The sequence below is a fragment of the Pan troglodytes genome, chromosome 15, assembly GCF_028858775.2.
Source record: "Pan troglodytes isolate AG18354 chromosome 15, NHGRI_mPanTro3-v2.0_pri, whole genome shotgun sequence".
Classification (NCBI taxonomy): Eukaryota; Metazoa; Chordata; class Mammalia; order Primates; family Hominidae; genus Pan; species Pan troglodytes.
The window spans coordinates 101,448,337-101,476,312 of record NC_072413.2 but is presented as its reverse complement, the minus strand read 5'-3'; the positions used below and the strand labels follow the sequence as shown (position 1 = coordinate 101,476,312).

At 40.5% G+C, this 27,976-nt stretch overlaps 1 protein-coding gene across 26 annotated transcripts in view; it reads right to left on the bottom strand.

Annotated features, from left to right (window-relative positions):
• The window catches only part of MARK3 (microtubule affinity regulating kinase 3), a 117,633-nt gene that overhangs the window by 47,432 nt on the left and 42,225 nt on the right, over positions 1-27,976 (bottom strand). For 19 of the 26 annotated variants that reach the window (XM_001138504.7, XM_054665836.2, XM_063793921.1 and 16 more), the window contains 3 exons: positions 27,220-27,273; positions 6,673-6,721; positions 3,686-3,751 (listed from right to left, as the gene is read on the bottom strand). In XM_001138504.7, coding sequence (XP_001138504.4) covers positions 3,686-3,751; positions 6,673-6,721; positions 27,220-27,273 — 169 coding nt within the window. The remainder of the gene's footprint in view (positions 1-3,685; positions 3,752-6,672; positions 6,722-27,219; positions 27,274-27,976) is intronic. The other 7 variants (XM_016926770.4, XM_063793917.1, XM_063793920.1 and 4 more) reach the window with 2 other exon arrangements.

Here is a 27,976-nt window from a genome sequence, read left to right as displayed (position 1 = left end):
AATTAGATATAAGTGTTTTCAGGAAACATCTTTACTTCATACAAATAAGGAATACCTCCATCAGCTTAGTGAAAATATTAAACTAAAATATTTTGATACTTGAAAGTCATCATGAATTACACAATTATCTGACTTTGAAACTCTTATTAACCCTAACTCTGAAAGAATAAATTTTACATAATGAATGGGCACAAATATTTTCATGTTATTACTTGATTGCATAATGCTTTTTTTTTTTTTTTTTTTTTGAGACAGAGTTGTGCTGTTGCCCAGGCTGTAGTGCAGTGGCCCGATCTTGGCTCACTGCAACCTCTGCCTCCAACGTTCAAGCAATTCTCGTGCCTCAGCCTCCTGAGTAGCTGGGATTACAGGCGTGCGTCACCACACCCGGCTAATTTTTGTATTTTTAGTAGAGATGGGGGTTTCACCACGTTGGCCAGGCTAGTCTCGAACTCCTGGCCTCAAGTGATCTGCCCGTCTTGGCCTCCCAAAGTGCTGGGATTACACGCATGAGCCACCGTGCCCAGCCTGCATAATGATCTTTTAAAAGGCATTACATACTGTCAAGTTTACACAACACAATTCACTTAACTATGATGAATTATGAAGTTAAATGTCAGCTCGGTAAAGTGTCAGCATTTTCTATGCGAATGACCTATTTGCAGAAAAGCACACAATGTCAAAACAAGTGGTTAATAAGCAAAAACAACTAAACATGAGTGAGTATCATATAGAAGAGTTTTCACTTAAAAAAATTAAATGATTAAGCCTACCAGCTGTTGTAGAGTAAGACAGATAAAATCCAAGTCTGTCAATATAATTTTGACAGATTTTTTTCTAAATTTGAATTCAATATAAACCTCTTAAGAGATTTGTGGAACCGTATGTCACACTCATAATTACTAAATTATAATTCAGGAGTTCAACTTTTAAACCAGGAATTCAATCCAGATCTTTTTTTCCTTATTAAAAATGTATTAACATTCAGGTTAAGCAGCTGAACTGAAAAATACTAAGGCTATTTATTAGAGATAAAAGAAGCAAGAAGCAAAGAGTGGCTCTCCTGCCTGGGCAGGAACAGGTGGCTGGATGGAAGGACACTGACAGGCCAGTTCAGAAAGCCCTTAGTTCTAGTTCAGGTCCTGAAACTAACTAGCTATGGACCCCTTGGCATAGAACAAACTTTCTGAGCTTCAGTTTCATCTGTAAAAATTAGACCGCTGCCCTAAAATTTCTAAGATTATTTTCAATTCTAAAATTCTATGAGTTTACCAAATCAAAAGGCAGCAGGCTGGCGGGTGGGGGAGATGCAATGGTGGAATGGGTGGCCAATTTAATAAAACTTTTCACAATGGCAAACACATCAACAATAAAACATATGTCCTGGAAATTGTTTTAATAAACTCAACAAAACACTGTTAAAGAGGCCAGGTGCTGTGGCTCACACCTATAATCCCAGCAATTTGGGAGGCCAAGGCAGGTGGATCACTTGAGGTCAGGAGTTCAAGACCAGCCTGGCCAATGTGGCAAAACCTTGTCTCTACAAAAATTAGAAAAATTAGCCAGGTGTGGTGTGCGCCTGCAGTCCCAGCTACTCAGGAAGCTGAGGCAGGAGAATTGCTTGAACCCAGGAAGCAGAGGTTGCAGTGAGCTGAGATGGCGCCACTGCACTCGAGCCTGGGCAACAGAGTGAGACCCTGTCTCCAAAAAGAAAAAAAAAAAAAAACCCAAGGTAATACAGAACCACCACCTTGGATTAAATGATTAAAGGCTCTTACAATGTTGCCAAGTGCACTGAGCCCTCAGAGGGGGTTCCTATGCTCACTGTGAAGCTCAGCTCAGCACATGTTACTTGCCAGGTCACATGGCCAATGAGGGCCACTGGCTGGATTCACTCCATGTCTGTCTCTTCCAGAGCCCATCCTCTTTCTACTAAACCTGGATGACTCTTAGATGTTTTTGTCTTGCCCCTATATGAGTAATCTCTGTGACCTGGGTAGCTAAAACAGATGGGAACAGAAAGCCGTGACTGACCAACAAACTAGAAAGGCTATCTGCTGTCAGAGCACTGGCAGTCCAGGCCCAGAGTGCCCACAGTGAGACTTCCCAGCCTCCATTTCCTCATGGGTAAAAAGCCCATCGCTCACTGCCTGGCCACAGCATGGAGTCGCTGTGAAGGTCAAAGGAGATCTGGTAAGAGAAAGCACCTTGTACACTCTGTAGAGGCTGTACAACGTGAGGGCTATGAACATTACTCTGTGTTGTTTGCCCACAGAAAGTATTAGAACTCCATAAAGCTTTTTGGTCCTGAAATTAACCTTCCCCTCTTTCTACTACCCCTGAAGTTTTGAAAATCCCAATGAAATTCCCAAACTAGACATATATAAAGTATAAAATACACAACTAATAATGAATTAGGAGTATAAAAAAGTGGTGTCAAAGGTATGCTTACTACAACTCATTGTTTTCCACAACAGGTTTACAATCTTTTTATTTTCAATGGTAAACTCACTCAAATGAGACTATAATCCAACTTTCTATCTTCAGGTTTTGTAACATGGATCAAAGTGCTAATGATAAAATTACGATAGAGTTTAACAGAATGTGTACCCAGTAGTTTATAATTCCTAAATGCAGTCTAATTCTTATCTGTTGAGTATCTGCTGTGTGCCAGGCAGTGTGCTAGAGGCAGGGGACACAAAAAGATGAACAAGAAAGCTTCTGCCCTTCACAGACAATGCAACTCACGTGTGGTCGCAAACTACAAACCCAGCCCAATCTCAACCATAAAATACAAATCATTATAAAAGACAGCAGCTATAAACACGCATTTCAGAAAACATCTACATTTTTACAAAACCATAGGCAAATAGTTACTAGTCATTAATCTTTATTTTAAGGAAACTCTAGTGATGTGTACTGTAACCATCATTTCTGGCCTTGGGGAAGACAGACACCAGCGACATTAAAATCTGGTAAAGAAAAGCATCTAAACCAAAGCACACATTTGTTTCAAACAGACTAAGCATTCATATGTTTAAATAGCCACATACTCAAGATAAACAAAATGTGAGGTGTGTGTCCCACACACACAATGGAGTATTATTCGGCCTTAAAAAGGAATGAAATTCTGACACATGCTACAGCATGGATGAACCTTGAGGACACTATGCTGCATCAATCAGCCAGACACAAAAAGACAAATCCTGTAAAATTCCACTTGTATGAGGTTCCAAGAGTAGTCAAATTCATAGAGACAGAAAGGAGAATGGTTGCCAAGGACTGGGAGAAGGAGAAATGGAGAGTTAGTGTTTAATGGGTATACAGTTTCGTGTTGGAAATGAAAACATTCTGGACATGGGTGGTGGTGAGGGCAATGTGAACATGCTAATGTCACTGAACTGTGCGCCTAAAAATGATTGTAACGATAATTTTCAGTGATGCATGTTTTACCACAAAAAATATCCAGGTATTTAGATATTACCAATTAACAATGCTAATAGTGAAACACTTCATGGCAACCCCTAGAAGTGCTAAGAGTCAGCTTTTCTGACTCTCATCCTAGTGTATTATGGCTGTGGACGTTAAATGAGACCTTAATGATGACCCATATGGGCAGTATGGTTGTGTATTTTTTTAAAAGGGAGAAAGAAAAAAAACCCAACATATATAAAAATGTTCTTACCTCCACTTGCATATTCCATGATTAGGTAGAGTGTTTTTTCAGTTTCAATGACTTCGAATAACTTCACTGGGGGAGAGGAGAGGACACAGAAGAAAAAGAGACAAATGTCTGTATGCACAAACCATGCACATATAAACTGTAACTATGAAAAGCAACCTTTTCCCTGTTAAAGATTTTAATAGCTGGCCCTCTAAAAAATGCTTTTAGGGAATTTTATCAAATACCACAACAACAGAAAAGAGTCTATGAAAGCATGGAATTCCATAAAAATAATTTCTGAATGTTCAGTGTGACTTCCATATGTGCTCAGCAGTCCAGCAAGGTGTACCTGAGCTCACTTCCTCTGTCACCCTCACTGTCCTTCAGCATGTCTGTGTTGGCTAGCTGCCCTCCCAGCACCCCAGGAAAAGTGGTCAGCCTGCAGCAACTGCTCAGTTCTACTCTGCTCCAACAAATGCAAATCTAGCTGCTTATGATTATGGCTTTAAGGATGTAATTCTATTTGAGACCTTTATTGCTTGGGAAACTTATGACAACTTTCAAAGAACAAGGTTCCTTTGTTACTTTTCTGATGCCAAAGATGGAAAGAAGTAGAGGGATTATACTGCAATTAATTGAGGGGGGGAATCTTTTTTATAAGAATCATTTTCAGTAGGTCAGGGTGATTTTCCTACAGCAGTCTTTTGTTACAGATGGAAATATTTCTATCACTGCTAATTCATAAAACCTTATTAGAAATATATACATTTTTGGCTGAGTATGGTGGCTCACACCTGTAATCCCAGCACTTTGGGAGGCTGAGGCGGGTGGATCGTTTCTGCTGAGGAGTTGGACACCACCCTCGGCAACATGGCAAAATTCCCTCTCTACAAAAAAATGCCAAAAATTAGCTGGGTGTGGCGGCATGCACCTGTAGTCCCAGCCACTTGGGAGGCTGAGGTGGGAGAATGGCCTGAGCCAGTGTGGTGGAGGTTGCAGTGACCTGAGATCATGCCACTGCACTCCAGCCTGGACAACAGAGCTAGACCCTGTCTCAAAAAAAAAAAAAAAAAGAATACACACACACACACACACACACTTTAAAAATGAAACTGGAGTAAATCTCTGAAGCTATCAAATCACCATTGTGCATATCTACTTTATTATGTTAATATTTACTTTAAGTTTACCCAAAACTGGGGGGTATGCTAGTGTTTTATATTTCAAGCAATTTTCTGAGGCTTTAATAGAGTATCAGGCCAAACAAAATGCCTAACATAGCAGTCAGTAAATGTTTGATGAACTGATGAATAAAGCTATCATACCATTCCCTAGACTCTGATACGTTCAGACTGTGAAGAAAAGCCACTTCAGAAAGTTAAGGCACATGTGTTGGTAAGCTGCATGAAAATAAAACCCTTCTAATCTTCCAACGAAACTTTGGGTCTTCTGGGAAAACTATGTTAATGCAATAGGAATTTTTTAAAAGTTCAATTTATTATCAAAGATATGTCAAGTTTTAAGTACAAAACTCTAATCAGGTCACAATTTAAGTAATTAAAAGACAAAATAAACATGTTTACGTTAGCTTGTTCTAGGCAACAGTGATAAAGTTTTTTTGTTGGGGGAGGGAGGACGGGTGTGAAAAGTTGGAATTTGAAATCCAGAGTTGGCTAGCTAGGCCCCAAGGATTGAAATGAAAATCAAGGAAACAAGATTTTCTTCCCACTATTATATTCCTTGTGATTTTTTTTTAATCCAACTATGAAGTTGTTCCGTGGTTTTTTCTTCAACCATACTTATTGATTCTAAATTTTTTTTTCACATTTTAATTAATATCCCTGATATCAGGATGAAGGCTTGCTAGCATTTCTCTTAGTAGTATATGAAACAAGGAAACAAGAACACCTTTAAAGTAATGGTGGTTTAGACTGATGAAATAGGGCATACGCCTTTTGTTAAAAAAGCAGCTCTCTGTAAAAGCTTCTTTCTTCCTGTGGTGGTTCTGTGTTACTCTTCTATTCTTGTGCCTGATGCATTCTTGATAGGCTATCCTTGATACTAAACATCAATCCTTTCATTTCCTAAAACTGATGTTGACAGTAAGCTGATTATGGGCTGTCTTAAGAGTGATTTCATTCTTGAAATATTATTTTTAGATTGTATGATCTATCACTACACAAAAAAGCAGTTATGTAATTTTTTAAAAGCCCTATTACAATGCATATGGGATCAAAAGTTTTTCTTGGGTCAGTATTAAGTCATTTGCTTATTTATTCTCTTCTTGTTTCTACAGTTACTCTAAGGGTAGGACCATGTCGCTCCTTCCTCATCTTTAAACACACCTACTAGCACCTGGCACAGAGTTGTGCACACAGAGGACACAGAAAACAAATCTTTGATTTATAAAATAATTCCTATCACAATTCCATTAGATAGCAAGTATTCCATCTTTCAAATAAGTATTTTCTTAGGGCACACAGCAAAAAGTATTGGACCTCTGAAATATTCTTTTTACAAATTTTTAAGTTTATTATTATTATTACTTTTTTTTTTTTTTTTTGGAGAGACGGGGTCTCGCTCTGTTGCTTAGGCTGGTCTTGAGCTCCTGACCTCCAGCAATCCTCCTGCCTTGGTTTCCCAAAGTGCTGGGATTACAGGCATGAGCCACTGTGCCCAGCCCCTTTGAAAATATTAATTCTGACTTCCTATAATTCCCTTCTATCTACTCATGCAATACAATTATATTTTCTAATATACTTAAAAATTAGAAAATTATAATCAGAGTACAGATGTTTCTACCAGATTAAAGCTTTAAATTCAACGTTTAATACCTAAGCTTTTAACCTGTCTTCAGCAATTTCAAAAAGCTAATACAAATGATCAACAACTTGTATATATATTTTACTAGAGGTGTACTCTACCATTTCTAGAATACGTGTTTAGCTTTATGACATAATTTCAAGTACGTATTTAGACCCCAAAATATTTAAAAAAGCAGAAAGTACCTATATTGGGATGATTTAAAATCTTCATTATTCTTACTTCTCTGAAGAGCTAAAAAAAAAAAAAACAAACAAAACACAAAATCCCCCAACACAAGTTATTAAACATTATATTCCACTATTGTAATATAAATTTAAATTTTTCTCTTAGATAACAGATTCATTGCTAATGTGTATTAATCCATATCTAAGACTAACATGAAAGTCCAGAATATCTCTGTAGTAGTTTTAATAAACTATTACCAAATAGTATTCCCAAATGCTTCCATTTATTAAAAACAGCAGAGGTCTCAAAGGGGGATGGTAACATACTCTGAATTTTACAATGCTATCTTGAAAACATAAGATCAGACTTACGTAGGAATAATTTCTGTGATTAAACTTAGTCTGATTCAGTATCTACCCAGGGCTCCCAACTCTGCGAATCAAAACCTGTATGGTTCCAGTGAAATACATCATAAGCATATTAAACTGATAATTCCAAATAATTCTATTAGAAGACTATGAACAAAACCACCTTGGGAAATCCTCACTGGAGAATATAGGTAACTTAGCATGGAGGTTGTGGTGACTATTACATTAGTAACCCTCATGAGTCATGCCTTACATGTTCACGCTTTTGTGGAGCGCCCCCTTCATACTGACATTAGACCTGGCCATGTAATCTGCTTTGGCCAGTGGGACCTTAGCAAACTGAAGCAAGCAGAGGCTGGATAAAATGCTTGGGCGTCATGGCTTGCTCTCTTGGAGCACTGTGAAGGAGCTGGTCTGGCCTCTTTGGGGATGAAGGGTAGTTATTTAAAGAGACAGATCCTCTGTGGTAACTGCATCCAGCCCCTGCCAAACCACCAGCTGAATTCAGCCACACAAGTGAACCCAGGTGAGACCTTAAGAAAAACCAGCCGAGCACGGTGGCTCACACCTGTAATCCCAGCACTTTGGGAAACCAAGGTGGGTGGATCACTTGAGCTCAGGAGGTCGAGACCAGCCTGGGCAACATGGTGAAACCCCATCTCTACTAAAAATACAGAAATTAGCTGGGTGCAGTAGCATGTGTCTGTAGTCCCAGCTACTCGGGAGGCTGAGCAAGAGAATCACTTGAGCCTGGGAAGTGGAGGTTGCAGAGAGCTGATGGCGTTACTGCACTCCAGCCTGGGCGACAAAGCGAGACCCTGTCTCAAAAAAAACAAACAAAAAACCATCCAACCAAGACCAGCAGAGCTTCCTAGCCATTCCACAGAATAAGAAATATTAAATTGCTGTTGTATAAATACATGTTGTGAATTCAGAGCAGGTTCTTATCATTATGGCCTGGGTTAATATAACCCAGAAAAACAACAGGATTTTAGAGACCATCCTATTCAACCCTCTTGCAAACAAGAGGAAACCAGGAAAAGAAAGAAAAAGATCTTCTAAGGTCCTGCTATCCTTCTGTGGGGAATGTGTCCGGAACTCAGTCTCCTAACACCCAGGATACAACCTCCAGGAGGCAAAAGCAGGGAAAAACCTTGGAAGAGGAGAAGCAGCGGCCTATGTGGAAAGGAAGCTGGTGAGAAATCACAGGACTCTCACCATACTTGTCCTTGTCCACTGTGTCTAATCTAAAATTGAATTAGCAGCTAAGAGGAGATGGACATGGACCAGATTTTTTTGTTAATTTATTTTTTGAGACAGGGTCTCGCTCTGCTGCCCAGGTTGAAGTGCAGTGGTGTGATCATAGTTCATTGTAGCCTTGACCTCCTGGGCTCAATCAATCCTCCCCTTCAGCCTTCCAAAGTGCTAGGATCACAAGTGTGGGCCACTGTGCCCAGCCCATGGACAGGATTTGACATATAACCTTACGCTCAGAATTTTAAAACATGTAATCAGATAAATAACCTTTCCTATCTAAAATACTGTCTCATTTTTGAAGGGAGGAGCATTTTTATCTCCAACATAAACATCTCCCTTTGCAACTGTGGTAATTCCTACATTTTATGTTCTGAGATGAGAAGATAGTCACCCAAGTAAATTCCTGACAACCATTCAGGCCTGAGTTCTTTTTTAGCTCTCCTCTGTTAAACTAACACAGAAATCTTGTTTTCCAATCCATTATAGTTGAATTGGTAGCTAGAATTCAAATCTCCCAATTACTTCCCAACTGCTAAATTAGAACACCTCCTGGAGGTTGCAGTGAGCTGAGATCATGCCACTGCACTCCAGCCTGGGTGACAGAGCAAGACTCCAACTCAAAAAAAAAAAAAAAAAAAAAAAAAGACAACAATCTCCACTTTGGATGCCATATCAATATAGCTCAGGATACAGCACTGAGAATGAAACCCTGACCATGGCTGTGGCATCCCTGCATCCTGCCAACTTCTGCATACCCCTCAAAGGTACATTCTAGTCACCCCAACTCCTTTTAGTTACTAGAACATACTGTTTGTTTATTTATTTTTGAGACGGAGTCTTACTCTGATGCCCAGGCTGGAATGCAGTGGCACAATATCGGCTCACTGCAACCTCCGCCTCCCAGGTTCAAGGGATTCTTCTGTCTCAGCCTCCAGAGCAGCTAGGATTGTAGGTCCCACCATGCCTGGCTAATTTTTGTATTTTTAGCAGAGATGGGGTTTTGCCACGTTGGCCAGGCTGGTCTCGAACACCTGACCTCAGGTGATCTGTCTGCCTTGGCCTCCAAAGTGCTGGGATTACAGATGTGAGCCACCGCGCCTGGCCACAGAACATACTAAATTCCTTTAAATGTCTTCTCCCTTTTCATCCTTTAAGTCTCAGGCAGATTCTCTGAAAACGTATCTAAGTAGGTCTCCTTGTTTTACATCATAGCCCATCTGTTCACTTCTTTCCTGGGATGTCTTTCAAGCTATGAAGACACATTTTTGTGCACCTGTTTGTTATCCTTGTGTCACCCACAGGGAGCATGCCTGTCTCCTTTCACTACTGTATACCTGAAACCAAGGCTGGCACACAACTGAAATGCATTTGTTTGATAAATGCCTGCATGAAAGCACTAACTACCAACAACTGCGGTCTGAGCCAGCCTCAGCATTCTAATGACCACATAGCTTTTAAATCCTCCGCAGCACAATGCTTGTTACAGAGTTGTCACAGTTCTGATGACAGGGGAGCAGGTCAAATGAAGGCAATCATTTTTAAGTCTCTACTAACAGTACAGCAGAAATGAAACAAAGTGAATTAGAGCCAAAAAGCAGGAAAAAGATGGACTATTAAAGGAATTCAAAAGATTTGGCTTTAAGTTGCTAAGTTCTGGAGGAATTTGTTAGGCAGCAGTGGATAACTAATATTCTGCAGACACCATATTAAAATGCGAGAACTCCTGAGTTACAGCAGAGGTCATACCAGGGATGCAATGTGAAAACAAAAAGGACAGGTAAATGGGACCAGATAGAAGACTAGTAAAAATTTAATTCCGTAGGCAAAAAGAGCAGCCAAAGAATCCCAAGAGAGGTAGTGGCAGGATATTAGCCCAAATAACTTTATGTATTCACCTCTCTATTGGAATTATGTATTAGGTAGATACTGGCAGGCAGCAAATGTGTAAATAAGCTTTATGCTAAGTTAAACAAGCAGGACAGGGAGGAAGCAGGAAGCTAACAGTTATCTAGTGCCTGCTGTGTCTGACGCACAGAGCCAGATGCTTCACATTCACAGTCTTATCTAAGCTTAATTTTCACAACTCTATCAGCTGAGTATGATCATCTCCAGTATACAGAGAAAGACGACTGAGACAGGTTAGCAAACTCATCCAAAGACTCAGCTAATATATGCTGGAGCCAGGATTCTCACTTTGGGTTGCCTGACTCCAAAGTCTACGTTCATCTCAGGATTCCACATTGCTACCTTAGAAATTTAACTAAAAAAAAAAAATCAACAAATTATAAGCTGCTGATATAGAAAAGTCCAGAGCAACAGGTGGGTACTGGCACAGAGCTTTTTACGAAGTTGACAATTTGCATACAAGTGAGATAAAAATGCCAGAGACTTCATAATCTCTGAATCTGATGACCAAAGATAGTTAAATTTGGATAGGAATAATGTACTGAAAGGCAAATATGAACTTTAAGGAAAGTCCCTATAAGGACTATACCAGAAAAATTTTAAAGTTTTGTAATTGTAAAAGGCCATTTAAATAAGAGAAACTCACCTTATTTCTACTTTATTTTTTTGAAATGGGGTCTCGCTCTGTCGCCCAGGCTGGAGTATAGTGGCGCCATCTCGGCTCACTGAAAGCTCCGCCTCCCAGGTTCACACCATTCTCCTGCCTCAGCCTCCTTAGTAGCTGGGACTACAGGTGCCTGCCATCACGTCCAGCTAATTTTTGTATTTTTAGTAGAGACGGGGTTTCACCGTGTTAGCCAGGATGGTCTCGATCTCCTGGCCTCGTGATCGGCCTCCCAAAGTGCTGGGATTACAGGCGTGAGCCACCGCGCCCGGCCTATTTCTACTATCTTAATACAACTTATTTCTCCACATTCCCTTTTCAATCTTAAATAGATGTTAGTTGGAAAAAAGAAATCAAATTACATGGAAACGTATAAATTGAAAGAATTCTCTCCTTACTGATCAATCTATATCCTCCACACATTTTCACATCTATACATCCTCTATGGAACTGGCACACAAGAGGAGAATAAATACCTTTGAAGGCAAAGATTTGGAATCCTGGCAATGGGGATATCAAGGACACTAAATCTATGGTATCAGAGAAGTAAAGAAACATGTCCCAATAGCCAAGACCTGGGGGTTGTCAAGTATTACCATTGGAAAAATAAAATTTTACCTTTTGACAAGTAGAAAAAAAAGAGAGAGAGAGAATTTTAGTCTCTAGTAAAAAAAAAAAAAAAAAAAAAAAAAAAAAAGACAATTTTACCAACCAATACGAAAGTAAAATGAGTATGTAAAAGAGAACACGGGGGTTACAGACATAAAACTGATCTAAACCATCACAATGAAGGTGTTCAGGCTCCCTTCTCCAGATACACAGATAAGGGACAGAAGACCAGGCCACCTAAGTCACTCCCTCATCACTCTACAGAAACTGTCTCTTTGCCTCAACTACCACAGCACCTAAATGGAAGGGTGCATCAAAGGCCCTCTCAGACAAACCAAGACAGAGAGGCTGGCAAAGTTCATGAGAAGGAATTTTCAAGAAAATGCATTTGTGTAAAAAAGGAAAAAAAAAATTGCTTCTTAATATACAGAGTATCTCTGGAAAGACTCAAAGGAACTGATGTCACTGGTTGCCACAGGCTGGTCTGGTCTCCCAAATGCTAGGTAGGTAACCTATTTTAAAGACGACCCCTTCCTCAAACGCTCTAAGTCTCAAAGATGACTTCCACTGTGACCGCTGGGTATCTCCTCCCTCTCTTGGGGCTCTTCCTGAGAATGCCTCAGTACTCAATTCCTGGACTCTTTTCCCCTCCTTTTTAATTCCTTTACCATCATTTAGTGAATCTTTGGGGAAACAAAGATAAATGTACCAGTATTTAGTCCTATATGCTAATATTTTTAATTCCGAATTTTAGAATGGATATTATAAGTGAAACTGAACGGTAGTTTTCGTTCCTGTTTCCAATATATTTCAATAGCAATGTTTCTGAATTTGAGAAAAGAATTTGGAAGTTCCTCTTCTTAAGTTCTGGAACAGCTGAACAGAGGCAGAGTATGTACTCACAGTAGATCTCAAAGAATTCAATCATGAATTCCAGGTTTGGCAATATGTTAACTACTTTCTCAACTTCTGTTGTTACTGATGTGTATCAATTTTTTTCTAGAGTTAATTTTGGTAAGTCATGTTTTCCTAGAAAATTATCAATTTCTTTGGATATTCTAACATTTTTCAGAGTTGTAGAAAAGGTTCCTTTATAATAATTTAAATTCTTCAGTGTCTGGTATTTCCCCCTCATTTTTCTGTGTTTTCTCTCCCTTCCCCCTGGCAGCACCTAGTAGCTTATCTATTTCATTGCCTCTCTTCTCACTTCCTTGGCGGGGGGGGGGGGACCCACCAAAGTTTTGGATTTACCATTTCTACTGTTTTCAAATTCATTATTTTCTGCCTTTAGCTTTACTGACTCCTTACATTATTATTTATTCCTGAGATTTATTTTGTTCCCTTTTCTAAACTATTAGTTTAATGTTTAATGCATTCCTTGTCATTCTTGTTTAATAATGTGTTTAAGGCTACAAATTTCCCGGAGCACCAAAAAGCAGTATTACATAGGTTCTGACACACAGCTTATTATCATTAATTTCTAGATATACTGTAATTTTTGTTTGCAATTTTTCTTTGATCCAAGAATTCTGTGTGTTTTAGGTTCCACATGTTTGTATATTTTGTTTGGTTCTATTTTTATTGCTCTACATTAGAACTATAGCCTAGAAAGATGTTAGTCTGGCTTATTCAAATGTTATGTATTGCCCAACTCTGAGAAAATAATATACCTCATAGTCAGCACACATTGGAATAGTAATGACGATAATATCCTAGCACACAGCTGTTATGTATCCTGAAAAGGGGATTAAAACAGCTATACTATGGGCTAATGGAAATGCTGTTATTTATTTTTTTTTTTGAGACGGAGTCTCACTCTGTCACCCAGGCTGAAGTGCAGTGGCACGATGTCCGCTCACTGCAAGCTCCGCTCCCCGGGTTCACACCATTCTCCTGCCTCAGCCTCCCCAGTACTAGGACTACAGGCACCCGCCACCACGCCCAGCTAATTTTTTTGTATTTTTTAGTAGAGACGGGGCTTCACCGTGTTCACCAGGATGGTCTCAATCTCCTGACCTCATGATCCGCCCACCTCAGCCTCCCAAAGTGCTGGGATTACAGGTGTGAGCCACCGCACCTGGCCATGGAGGTGCTGTATATTAAGATATGTACCTTTTCCCCCTACTTACTGTGTAATTAATGAATGGCCTAAGAGAGTTAAGTGATAAAGTCTTCTCTGTCATGCCTGTGTTTCTATTAATTTAGCTCAGATTTTCACCTATGTATTTTGGGGTTCTGGTTATCATTTGGTGTCCTATCATTAAAAATAAAATTTAAAAATATGAAAATAAAATAAAAATAATTGCTTTTCAAATGGCAATTGTTAAGTGAACCAGAATAACCACTTCTGAAGAACAAAGTGTGTGTTTAGACACGGAGACTCTGTCCACGATGCAGATCAGCAAAGAAAGGAGAGGTGAGGCAGCAAGTGATTATACATACGAAAAACCATGAAACTGGATCCCTACCTCGTAACACATGACTGCTGGTGGCTTAAAGATTACTTTAAACATGTGAAGACAACAGAGAAAAATATGTTTATGACCCCAGGTAGAAAAGAATTTCTTAAAGAAGGCACAAAAAAGGCCGGACCCGTGGGGGCTCACACCTGTAATTCCAGCACTTTGGGAAGCCAAGATGGGTGGATCACGAGGTCAGGAGATCGAGACCATCCTGGATAACATAGTGAAACCCCGTCTCTACTAAAAATACAAAAAAAATTAGCCAGGCGTGATGGCAGGCACCTGTAGTCCCAGCTACTCGGGAGGCTGAGGCAGGAGAATGGCGTGAACCCGGGAGGCGAAGCTTGCAGTGAGCCGAGATCGTGCCACTGCACCCCAGCCTGGGTGACAGAGCGAAACTCCGTCTCAAAAACAAAAAAACAAAAAAACAAAAAAGACATAAAAAGTGCAAAGCACATAAAAAAAAGACTGATAAATGTAACTGCTTTAAAATTAGGAGCCTCTGCTATTCACTGAGAGACGGTATCAAGAGAGTGAAGATATACCATCAAGTAGAAGGTATGTGCCACATATATAATAGTATCTATGATATATAATGATATCCTAAAATAACTAAGAAAAAATCCACTAGAAATTAAACAAAAGATGAATACGTACTTCACAGAAGAAACAAAAAACCTAAATATGAAAAAATGCATGACCTCATCAGTAATTAGGAAAATGTTACATTAAAACCATAATGAGATTTTTCTTTTCTTTCTTTCTTTTTTTTTTTTTTAAGAGGGGCTCCTGCTCTGCTACCCTGGCTGGAGTGCAGTGGTGCAATCACAGCTCACTGCAGCTGTAAACTCCTGGGCTTAATCAATCCTCAGCCTCCCAATTATCTGAGACCACAGCTATGTGCCACCATGCCCAGATAATTTAAAAAAAAAAAAAAATCTTTTTGTAGACACAGAGTCTTGCTCTGTTGCCCAGGCTGGTTCTTGAACTCCTGGCTTGGAGAGATCTTCCCATCTCAGGCTCCCAAAGTGCTGGAATTTAAGGAGGAAGCCACTATGCCTGGCCAAATATCACTTTTATATTTACCAAATTGATAGCACAATTTTTTTGTTTTTTTTGAGATGCAGTCTTGCTCTGTCGCCAGGCTGGAGTGCACTGGCACAATCTCAGCTCACTGCAACCTCCACCTCCCGGGTTCAAGCAATTCTCCTGTGATGGCACAAATTTTAAAAAATCAGAGAAAATCAAATTTTGATGAGGATGCTACATCACTTGTGCTCTCCTACACACTGCTGATGGAAATATAAATTAGCATACCTGCTCTGAAAATAATTTGGCCTTCTCTAATGAAGAAGGAGGATGTGCAGACAGACTCTGTGATACAAGAATTCTAAGTATATATATTTAAGAAACTCTTCACAAGTGTGCCAGGACACACAGAGGACAATTCACAGCAGTCATGTTTGCAATACAAAAAGCAATCCAAATGTCTCTGAATCACGGAATAAATACAGAGTGGCATATTCACATAATGGGATACTACATATTCTTGAAAATGGACATAGCAGTGAAGGTGAATTACAGCAAAATACATCAACATGGAACACAATGTAGGTAAAAGAAAGCAAAAGCGGCTGGGCATGGTGGTTCACACCTGTAATCCCAGCACTCTGGGAGGCTGAGGTGGGTGGATCACTTGAAGTCAGGAGTTCGAGACCAGCCTGGCCAACGTGGTGAAAACCCGTCTCTACTAAAAACACAAAGATTAGCTAGGTGTGGTGATGCACACCTGTAATCCCAGATACTTTGGAAGCTGAGGCAGGAGAATCACTTGAATCCAGGAGGCAGAGGCTGCAGTGCTGAGATCACGCCACTGTACTCCAGGCTGGGTAACAAGAGCGAAACTCCGTCTCAAAAAAAAAAAAAAAAAAAAAGGAAGCAAAGAAAAAGCCAATAGGAGAATACACATAGCATGAGTCCATTTATACAATTTTTTAAACTTTACACTACATTGGTGGGGTGCGGTGGCTCACGCCTGTAATTCCAGCACTTTGGGAGGCTGAGGTGGGTGGATCACTTGAGGTCAGGAGTTCAAGACCGGCCTGGCCAACATGGTGAAACCTGGTCTCTACTAAAAATACAAAAATTAGCTGGGTGTGGTGGCGCACGCCTGTAATCCCTGCTACTCAGGAGGCTGAGGCACAAGAATCGCTTGAACTTGGGAGGCAGAGGTTACAGTGAGCTGAGATCGCACCACTGCTCTCCAGCCTGGGAGACAGTGCGAGACTCAGTCACAAACAAACAAACAAACAAAAAAACACAAAAGAAACAAAAAACAGACAAAAAAAAACCTTTATACTACATTGATGAGTGATCCATATGTGGTAAAATTATACGGACAAAGCAAGAAAATAATAACACAAAATCCTTGTTAGTGTTTACCCAGTAGGTGGGCAATGAAAAAGGGGAATCAGGTTGAGGAGGGGCATAATATGGGACTGGTTTAAAGGTATGGTTGAAGATCTATTTCTTGAAGCAGGTAGTATAACGGTGCTCATCTCATATACATATTTATATGCTAAACATGGAACATTCTTTTGTATGCAGTCAGTATCTAATAAAAATTAAAAACTAAATTTTAAAAAATTGCTTAGCTTGAGCTGAGTAATACAACAAATCAGTTTTCTAAAAATGTAAAATAAGAGTAGCGACAATGTGTGTGCTTTTTTTTTTTTTAATTAGAGAAGGAGTCTTGCTCTGTCACCCAAGCTGGAATGCAGTGGCATGAACATGGTTCACTGCAGCCTCGACCTCCCGGGCTCAAGCAATCCTCCAGCCTCAGCCCCCTAAGTAGCTAGGACTACAGGTGCGCACCACCACATCTGGCTAATTTCTGTATGTAGAGACAGGGTTTTGCCATGTTGCCCAGGCTGGTCTTGAACTCCTGAGCTCAGCAATCTGCCTGCCTTGGTCACCCAAAGTGCTGGGAGTACAGGCTTGAGCCACCATGCCTGGCCAATAATGTGTTTTTTATGATCAAATATTTCAAAGACAAACTAAGAATCTTCCCATCTCCCAAACTCAAGGTTCTGGTGGTCAAGATTCCTAGAATCAGAGCAACATCAGGAAAAATTAATTTAGTGTTAAAATGAATTTGGTACTAACAAAATTAACTTACCAGATTTTACTAGGTATCTACCACATGCAAGCTGAATTTCCATATGTTCCGTTGTTATCCTTCCCATATGGAAAGTACTATGAGTGACTGGCTCCAAGGGAACTTATGCAAAGAAAGCTATTTGATGTTATAAATTTAGGTTCTAAGGCTAGTTCAGTCCCTTATTCACTGGATGAGTGAACAAACCACAAAATCTTGAGAGCGTTAACCTACTTACCTATAAGATAGATTTTGAAAACAGCTACTTCGGCCTGGCGTGGTGGCTCACGCCTGTAATCCCAGCACTTTGGGAAGCTGAGGCAGGTGGATCACCTGAGGTCGGGAGTTCCAGACCAGCCTGACCAACATGGAGAAACCCTGTCTCTACTAAAAATACAAAAAAATTAGCTGGGCGTGGTGGTGGGTGCCTGTAATCCCAGCTACTCGGGAGGCTGAGGCAGGGGAATCACTTGAACCAGGGAGGTGGAGGTTGCGGTGAGCAGAGATCACGCCATTGCACTCCAGCCTGGGCAACAAGAGCAAAACTCTGTCTCAAAGAAAAAAAAAGAAAACAACTGCTTCACAGGACTGTTGTGAAAAGTACATGCAATGATATAAGATAAAGTGTGTGTAGAATTTGACTCCAGGAGCTATACTACCTAATCCCAACCCAGCTGTACCACTCACTGAGTCTAGGTAACTTGACCTCCCTGACCCTGTCACCTCTACAATGAAAGGATGGCTTGACATACAGAGTGCATGGAACAGCACCTGGCATACAATAAACTCTTGACATGTGTTTGTGATTCTGGCTGATGTTACTGTTATAATTCTCTCACAAAGGCCTAATTTGCACCCAAGTTTATATTTTCTGCAAATGGGTCCAGGCTATGCTCTAAGTTTAACCCACTTAAAATACTTGGTTCCTTGGTGACTTTTCTAAAATAGCATAATGAGTCCTTGGTACAATGAAAAATATACTTTAGCTGGGTATGGTGGTGTGTGCCTGTAATCCCAGCTCCTTGGAAGGCAGACTGGAATCCTCGGAAGGAGGATGCTTGAACCCAGGAGTCTGAGACCAGCTTGGGCAAGACAGTGAGACCTCAATTCTAAAAACAAACAAACAATCTCTAAAATACACTCTACTATTCTCAGTTTATAATGTTTTTTTTTTTTTTTTTTTTGAGACGGAGTCTCACTCTGTCGCCCAGGATGGAGTGCAGTGGCGTGATCTCGGCTCACTGCAAGCTCCGCCTCCCAGGTTCACACCATTTTCCTGCCTCAGCTTCCCGAGTTTATAATGTATTCTAAATATCAACCTGTATTATTTATTGCCAAAACAAAAATAAGCCTGGCAAGAAATTTAAAAGTTTATAAGGAATAAAGAAGCAACAATACTGAAAGCCGTTTTTTCTATTTCTTCTATCTCTTTTGAAATCTAAAAATAAACAAACATATATACAGTTTTATTCTCAATTTTTTTTTTTTTGGCAGAGTTTCTCATTTGTTGCCCAGGCTGGAGTGCAGTGGTGCCATCTTGGCTCACTGCAACCTCCGTCTCCTGGGTTCAAGTGATTCTCCTGCCTTAGCCTCCCAAGTAGCTGGGATTACAGGCATGCGCCACCACACCTGGCTAATTTTTTTGTATTTTCAGTAGAGACGGGGTTTCACCATGTTCGTCAGGCTAGTCTCGAATTCCAGACCTCAGGTGATCCCACCCAGCTGGGCCTCCCAAAGTGCTGGGATTACAGGAGTGAGCCACCGTGCCCAGTCTATTCTCAATATTTTAAATATGTATAATCAGGCTGGGGGTGGTGACTCATGCCTATAATCCCAAGGCTTTGGGAGGCCAAGACGGGAGGATTGCTTAAGCCCAGAAGTTCCAGGCTGCAGTGAGCTATGATCATGACACTGCACTTCAGCTTGGGCTACAAAGTAAGATCCAGCCTCAATCAATCAATATAAGAAGTGCCTGTCTTGGATTTCATTTGCCATCTCCTATTTGTATTAATTTATCAGATTTATGACACTGATGTGAATGCAGACACTGGATTTTAAATAACAGACAAGACTGTAACAACTATTTTTACAGTGGTTACCACTTTTGTTAATGGCCTGAAAAGTCAATATTAAGAAAATGAAAGAGAAAGATAGTTGGAAAAAAAAAAAAAGAAAGAAAAGAAAAAGATGAAAAGAGTTGTTCAATGAAAACGATTTCCAAAATAACTTGTGCTTCACCCAATAGAGAAAGGAGGCCAGGAACTGGGTACTAAGGCACTCCTAGGAAGAGTTCCAGAGAGGGAGAAAATATTCAGCAGTGGCAGTAGCAGCTGTCTATGAAACTTAGAATATTTGGGGAAGGGGTCATCTTTAAAATAGGTTACTTTGCCAGGCACGGTGGCCACACCTGTAATTCAGCACTTTGGGAGGCTGAAGCGGGTGGATCACTTGAGGTCAGGAGTTCGAGACCAGCCTGGCTAACACGGTGAAACCCTGTCTCTACTAAAAATACAAAAATTAGCTGGGTGTGGCAGTGGGTGCCTGTAATCCCAGCTACTTGGGAGGCTGAGGCAGGAGAATCACTTGAACTCGGGAGGCAGGGGTTGCAGTGAGCCGAGATGGCACCACTGCACTCCAGGCTGGCCAACAGAGGGAGGCTCCGTCTCATAAATAAATAAAATAGGTTACTTTAGTTGGGTGTGGTGGTGTGCGCCTATAGTCCCAGCTACCTCAGGAGGCTGAGGTGGAAAGATACTTGAGCCCAGGAATTCCAGGCTGCAGTGAGCTCTGGTCTTGCTGCTACCTTCCATCCTGGGCAACAGGACAAGACCCCATCAATCAATCACTCAATCAATAAAAAATAAATAGGCCGGGCGTGGTGGCTCACGCCTGTAATCCCAGCACTTTGGGAGGTCAAGGCGGACAGATCATGAGGTCAGGAGATTGAGACCATCCTGGCTAACACGGTGAAACCCCATCTCTACTAAAAATACAAAAAATTAGCCGGGCGTGGTGGCGGGTGCTTGTAGTCCCAGCTACTCGGGAGGCTGAGGCAGGAGAATGGCGTGAACCCAGGAGGCAGAGCTTGCAGTGAGCTGAGATCGCACCACTGCACTCCAGCCTGGGTGACAGAGCGAGACTCCGTCTCAAAAAAATAAATAAATAAATAAAAATAAGTAAAATTGGAAGAAGAGAGAAATTAAGAACTTTGGGGGAAGTGAAGACAGACTAGGAGCCATTCTCATCTGGGGTGTGTACTGAGATCACCACATTTCTAGACCCGCCAAGATAGGACCTCTAGGGAGGAAAGTACTGTGAAGGAAATATGCTTTTTTCAAACTCCACAAATGGTTCTAATGCACAAGAAGGGTTGAAAAGTACTGGCTTAAGAAAACCAAATCAACAGTGCCCAAAATAACCCAGTGGTGGCAGCAGTAAAAGTCATTACACGACAGACCACATGAAAAGCATGAACTGGTTCTCCTTGCTTTCAAATTATAAGGTTCCCTGCTACATCCCATGACCAAGATTCCCTAGGACGCCAAAAAAGGCCACTACTGCTACTGCTACAGAGCTCTAAGCACTAACAGTGGCTCCAAAGCAAATACTAGCTTTAAAAAGAAAACAGCCTCCCTCTTCCTGGGTAGGTGTCTGGTGCTTGAGGGGTATCGGAGTGGACCAGGCTTGAGGGGCACAATGAATAACCCTATACCTTCCAATTTGAAATTAGAAGCAAAAAAGGCTGCTAAAATATTAATTCACAGAAATGACTTCCAGAAATGACCTGATAAGATTATTCCTGACTGAACTAGATTCTGAATTCTTCTAGTTTTCTTTAATATCTGGCTACAACTTGCCAATGAAGAATGAGCTGCTCAATTTCAGAAGCCCTATAAACCAAAGCTGACAGCTTGATGTAAATTTCGAGTCTCATGCCTGATGTGTAGGCCACACAGAGAATTCACCAGAATGCCAGATGCCACAACCAGAGACATTCAAACTGCGAACCAGGACGAGAAGTTGTGGACTGCATGCTATGGACAGCTTTTCCCAAGACTGTCAGAACAACAAGACTTCATAACAAGGCTTTTGCCCCTCTTAATTTTTCCTTACTAATGCCTACCTCTTTCAGTTTGGCAGGATCATGCTGTAGCTAAAATTTCACAGTCAGTAGCTTCTGTGGGTAACTTGCACTCCCTGCTTTATACTTAGCCCGGTCATGGAATGCTGGGCTGCCTACTAAACATGGAGGAATCTGTGCAGTTCATGACACTTCTCGTTGCGATTTGGGTATGGTAGAGCGGACAACTTGGTTAAAATTGGCAGACTCCTTGTTTGGCTATACAATTTTAGTTGATTTGGTTCATAAAAACCCTGGCTTAGGAGCATACTCTAAATGCTTGGTGTGATCCTCATGATAGTCATAATGGTAGTCTCTCTGGTACGCTGTATCCTCCCAGAGTGTTAAGTGTCTCCATGTAGCCACCTATCAGATGTCAAATGGTTTCTCTCTGGCTAGAACAACAAAAACTCAAAAGAAACACACGATAATGAGAACACCCTGTCAACGGCATGCTGAAACAGGAAACTCAAAATGATGGCAACTGAGAACAGCAGGGATATCCTAGGTTTTGGTTACACTCTTACCTAGGTGAAAGCCTGACCAAAAGGGAAGAATTGTTAAATAAAAATTATAGGAAGCCATTGTTTGGGACTAAACTCCTGCATTAGGCCCCAGGAAACCAGGTTAAAATTAAAAATGGAGTAATCCCTGCTAAGATTCCACATTCCCAAACCTAAATTAAGTTGTTATCTGACCTTCCTAGAAATCAGAAGAAAAGGAGATAATAGCTAATTTCCCAAACAGGACAGTTTATTATTTATTTATTTTTTGAGGCAGAGTCTCACCGTCACCCAGGCTGGAGTGCAGTGGTGTGATCTCGGCTCACTGCAACCTCCGCCTCCGAGGTTCAAGCGATTCTTGTGCCTCAGCCTACTGGGTAGCTGGGGTATGTCACCATGCCCAACTAATTTTTGTATTTTTAGTAGAGACGCAGTTTCACCATGCTGGCCAGGCTGGTCTCGAACTCCTGGCCTCAGGTGATCCACCCGCCTCGGCCTCCCAAAGTACTGCCATTATTGGCGTGTGCCACTGCGTCCAGCCCCTGATTGAAGATTTAAACTGTCCTAGCTGAGCACGGTGGCTCAGGCCAGTAATCCCAGCACTTTGGGAGGCTGAGGCAGGCAGATCACCTGAGGCCAGGAGTTGGGAGACCAGTCTGACCAACATGGTGAAACCCTGTCTCTACTAAAAATACAAAAATTAGCCAGGCGTGGTGGCACACACCTGTAGTCCCAGCTACTCAGGGGGCTGAGGCAGGAGTATCTCTTGAACCCGGGAGGCGGAGGTTGCAGTGAGCCAAAATCACACCACTGCACTCCAGCCTGGGTCACAGGGCAAGACTCTGTCTCAAAAAAAAAAAAAAAAAAAAAAAAGAAAAGGAAAAACTTCAATTGGCACAATAACAAAGTTCCTACTGCTTTAATCCTTACAGAAAAAAATGTAGTGTGAAGTAACCTGACATTAACTAATCGGTTACTTTTCTATGTGGTATAGTCTATTGTGGTCTATTGTTCTGTTTCCCTGTCCCTGCCTTACAAAAAAAAGGAATTCTGAAAGGACCAATACACTCTTTGTTCTTTGCTTCAGCTTTTTTTTGAGACAGGGTCTTGCTCTGTTGCCCAGGCTGGAATGCAGGGGCACCATCACAGCTCACTGCAGCCTCCAACTTCTAGGCTCAAGTGATCCTCCCATCTTAGCCTCCTAAGTAGCTGGAACTACAGGTACACACCACCACACCTGGTTAATTTATTTAATTTTTTTTTGGTAGAGACGGGTCTCTCTATGCTGCCTAGGCTGATCTCAAATTCCTGAGCTCAAGTGATCCTCTCGCCTCAGGCTCCCCAAGTGCTGGGATTACAGGAGTGAGCCACTGTGCCTGGCCTGCCTCAGCCTTCTTCAGCCTTTGCCTGTCTCTAAAGCCAACTTCTGCTCAGCTCATAGGAACACTTATTCTATTTTATGGAATGTAGTGTTGCCCTATTTTACAATCACGATAAGGCCAGTGGAAGGAAGGGAGGGAGGAAGATTGAGGTGGGTATAAGCAGGATTTCCCCACAAAGACCCTGATGAAATCCATAGTCAATAATGCTTTAATAAATCCTACTGGGTATTTTGCATATATTTGTGTTTAATGTTCCTTTTTTTCTTCCTCTGTAAATCTCATTAAAATTTAAAAACACAGGGATTTCCCTTTCTGTCCTACTCAGTCTAGATTTAAGAATGGTGGTTAAATCTTACTCAAAAAATGCTTTACTACTGGGTCAGCAGTATCAACTTGGATGAATTCTCCATTGAAAAGTCTTGTTCTTGTCTTGTTTAATATTTTAATTGGATGGAGACATCCATATCTAATTTACATAGCAGCTAATACAAATGACCCATTATTCCAAAAATCCCCCAAAAGACTGGAATTAAGGCAGAAAATCAATTAAATGAATTTTAGCAGGAATCAAACAAATTCAGGTGGGGGGGGGGAACAATTCCAAGTATGGAATAAAGTAGGCTTCTGTTCAGCGAAACTCCTGTGGGAGTACCCAAGGAGGCTGAGGGGATTTACTCTGCATAAGAGAAAATCAACAAGACCCAAAATAGCAACTTCTAAGGGCTGGTTATGTTTGGAGTAACTATAACTCCATATGACAAATGGTAAACAGTGTTGTAGAAGTTTCTAGAAGACAGATGCTAGTCTGAAGTAAGGGGAAAAGACTCTAATAGCAAAGCCACTGAACACTGGAACAAGATGCTACGGGAAGGAGTGTGTCTCCATCCCTGAATGTGCTCAAGGTTGGCTAACTAACCAGCTATCATAAATACATTACAAAAAAATCAATTATTTCATTACATGTTACAAATTTCTTGTTTTTTTTTTTGAGACAAAGTCTTGTTCTGTCGCCTCCTGGGTTCAAGCAATTCTCCTGCCTCAGCCTCCTGAGAAGCTGGGATTATAAGCATGTGCCACCACGCCCAGCTAATTTTTGTATTTTTAGTAGAGACGCGGTTTCACCATGTTGACCAGGCTGGTCTCGAACTCCTGACCTCAAGTGATCCCTTGGCCTGGGCATGGTGGCTCACACGTGTAATCCCAGCAAGTGGAGGCTGAGGCAGGTGGATCACCTGAGGTCAGGAGTTTGAGACCAGACCAGCCTGGCTAACATGGCAAATCCCCCATCTGTACTAAAAATACAAACATTAGCCAGGTGTGGTGGCATACACCTGTAGTCCTAGCCACTTGGGAGGCTGAGGGAGAAGAATTGCTTGAACCCAAGAGGCGGAGGGAGACTGCAGTGAACTCAGATCCCACTACTGCACTCCAGCCTGGGCAACAGAGCGAGACTCCATCTCAAAAAAACAAAAACAAAAACAAACAAACAAACAAACAAAAAATTGACCTAAAAGATGCGTAAGAATAGAATAGTATTCCAGATATACTAGTGAGACATTGGAAGGTATATAGCCAGATGCTGTGGTGTGCATTTGTAGTCCCAGCTACTTGGGAGGCTAAAGTGGAAGGACTGCTTAAGCCCAGGAGTTCGAGTCCAGCCTGGACAACAGAGCAAGACCCATCTCTTAAAAAAAAAAGTACAAAAACAATGGAGAAAAATAAATCTCTCACCAGAATCTAACGTTTATTAATTCAATGGCTGCAAAAATACAAAGGAAAAATGAAGAGACTCATCTGTGAAAATAATATCAATTTGCAAACATAGTCAACTCAGGTTTACTTATATGTGCATTTAGTAAATGTTCATGACCCAGTATGCAAGCCTGAATATCATGAAACCGATATTTTAACACGTGTGTTCACTGTTAAAATACTGCCTGAATGAGCCAGTCCACCTTTTTCGGTAGTGGTGGTAAAAAGAGATTGCACACTGCTGATGGCAGAATGTTCCTTATGATGTTAGCTGCTAGGGCATGCTCCACAGCTTTAAATCACTATCTAAGAGAGCTGTTCCTGAAGCAAGTGTGATACAACTATGAATGGTGCTGAGAAGAAAAAAGGATGCAAGAATGACTGCAAAGGGGGCTGACCAAGTTGCCTGGTACATTCTACATTGTTGCAAAATTGCTGGGGGTGGGGGAAGATGGGGGGGCTGGGGATAAGATACTTGGTGAAAAAGAATTGGAAACAAATGTATGTAAAATGCTTCTAATTTACTTCATAAGCATATGAAGTTATATACACAATTTTAAACAATGGCCTATAAACTGAAAATATTATACTTATCAAGTTATTTAACTTGGGATAGAGCTGGCTTTAGAATAAGTCTTCAGTGAATGGTTCATACTTGAATAATACCAAAAACAAATCTTAAAGTTTTAATTATTATTATAAGTCAAAATTAATTCAGATGCAAATATGCATAATCACACTAATGGGCTAACCAAACTACCATGCACTAAACTGATAATGATGTGACAAATAATAAACAAAGAGCAGCAATGAAAAATTACCAAAAAAAAAAAAAAAAATAAAATAAAAAATGACTAAAGGAAGCAAGCAAACAAGAAGGAAAAACTGCAGCCAACTTGATACAACACCATGGTAAAAATTTTTCCGGGAAAACTGTTAGGATTACAATTATATCCAGGTACACATGAATAGTGGAAGGTATGTAACATCATAGAATACTCAATTAGAGTCCTCATTAAACATCCTTGTATGTTAATTTTAGTTCTGAATACCACATTGTATTAAACTCTAATGTATTTGTTAGTACCAAATCCTTAGATAGCTGAAGATATGGAAGTTTAAGGAAATAGATAAAATTTACTCTTCAGGACAAAGGACTGGGATTTTTAGATGTTTCATGCCCACCTTGAGAAGCCTTAAGGCCCATTATGGGTTGCAGATCACAAAGAACCACTTGTTGAAATAACATTTTTAGTGCAGAGAAAGTCTATCTCCCTCCCCACCTCCCACACACAAAACAGGGACAGGGCTTCAAAATTACCAGGATATAAACAACCATGAGGAATACATTAGAAATGTATATAGAGCACTGCTCTTATCAAAATATCGCACAACTGTGCAGTGCTGTGCAGTTTACAAAGCCCTTTTATATGCATTATTTCATTAATACTCACATCCATCATAAGAAGATGAAATTATCTCCATTTTAAAGATGAGAAACCCAAGGTCCAGCAAAGTTAAGTGCCTTGCTCAAGGTCAGATATTCGGCTAAGTGGCAGAGCCAGGACTGAAATTCAGTACTTCCTGTTCCTACTTCATGGTCTCTGTACCCCCCTCAACTACTACAGGTCAAATCTAGAAATCAAATGAAGTATGTAAAAAGACTCTGCGAAGCTAAAAACAACTAGAAGGATTTTATTATGAAGATCATTAATTATTTGCTGATGTCCTACCACTGAAATACCTATGCCTGGGCCCAACCTAATTGCTTAGGCATTATTATGTAAGTGTTAAGACTTTCAAAAATCTGCCCAGGTGATTCTAAAAGGCACTAGGGCAAAGACTTGATCTATGTTAAATGATACTAATGGCAATACTGCTTTATGAACATGCTTTTCCACTTTCAGTTTTACTTTAACATTTCCCTTTTATATTAATCATCAGTCCTTAATCAGATGTGGTGTGTCAAGAGTTTAAGGAAGCCAAAGTGTTCACTTTAAAATTTTCAGTATTAGCTATAAGGTACAAATTTGCACAATATCAATTACATGAAAATATTTTTGTACTGTATTATTTTTTAAAAACTCTAGTCGATATTAAGAATATTCAATAAAAAGTACAGCCTCGTACAACTATATCAATAAAAAAGTACAAAAAAAAGCACAGCCTTTAGTTTGTGCTGTTAAGAACATTTAAAAATAATCTCCGACCAAAGATAACCCAACAATTTTTCATGAAATACTACATTAAGTTGCATTCATTTGAGGAATAGGAAGCTTTATGGCATTAAACATAAAATAACAGTTGGGGTATTTAAGTGACAAATTAGATGGCAATTAGCACTGATAATTTTTTAAAAAGTACTAGACATTGAACCAATCTTACCTTTTGTAGACTTGTTGGATTCAACTGAGTTTTGTCAATTATTTTTATTGCAACCTAGAAAGAATAATAAATATTTATGGATTTTAAGAATTTAGTAATTATGGACTGATAAATGCCAAGATATATGGCATTAAGAAGCAAGCAACCAAGCAAGCAACAAACCACAAAACCTAAAACTCAGCTGGTTACAATAAGCAATTGTAACTTTATAAAATTGTGTAACTGAAAATAAGGGCTTCTATACCAATGCTTTCTAACTAAACTTCTCCCTACCCTAAATACAAGAGACCCTAATAGGCAGGAATATCATCACCCCTATTTGGCTTGAAGAAGTTACAGATGATCTTTGTCCCGCTACAATTCTTAAGGATTAAGGGTCCCCCTGTAAAAGGGAGGGGGGAAATATGTCAGAAGTGTTTGAACCAGAGCAACTCCATCTTGAAAAGGGGCTGGGTAAAATAAGTCTGAGACCTACTGGGCTGCATTCCCAGGAAGTCAGGCATTCTTAGTCACAGGGTGAGATAGGAAGAGCGTGGCAGAAGATACAGGTCACAAAGACCCTGCTGATAGAACAGGATGTGGTAAAGAAGCAGGCCAAAACCCACCAAAACCAAGATGGCGATGAAAGTGACCTCTGGTTGTCCTCACTGCTCATTATAAGCTAATTATAATGCATCAGCATGCTAAAAGACACTCCCACCACCACCATGACAGTTTACAAATGCCACGGCAACCTTGGGAAGTTACCCTAAATAGT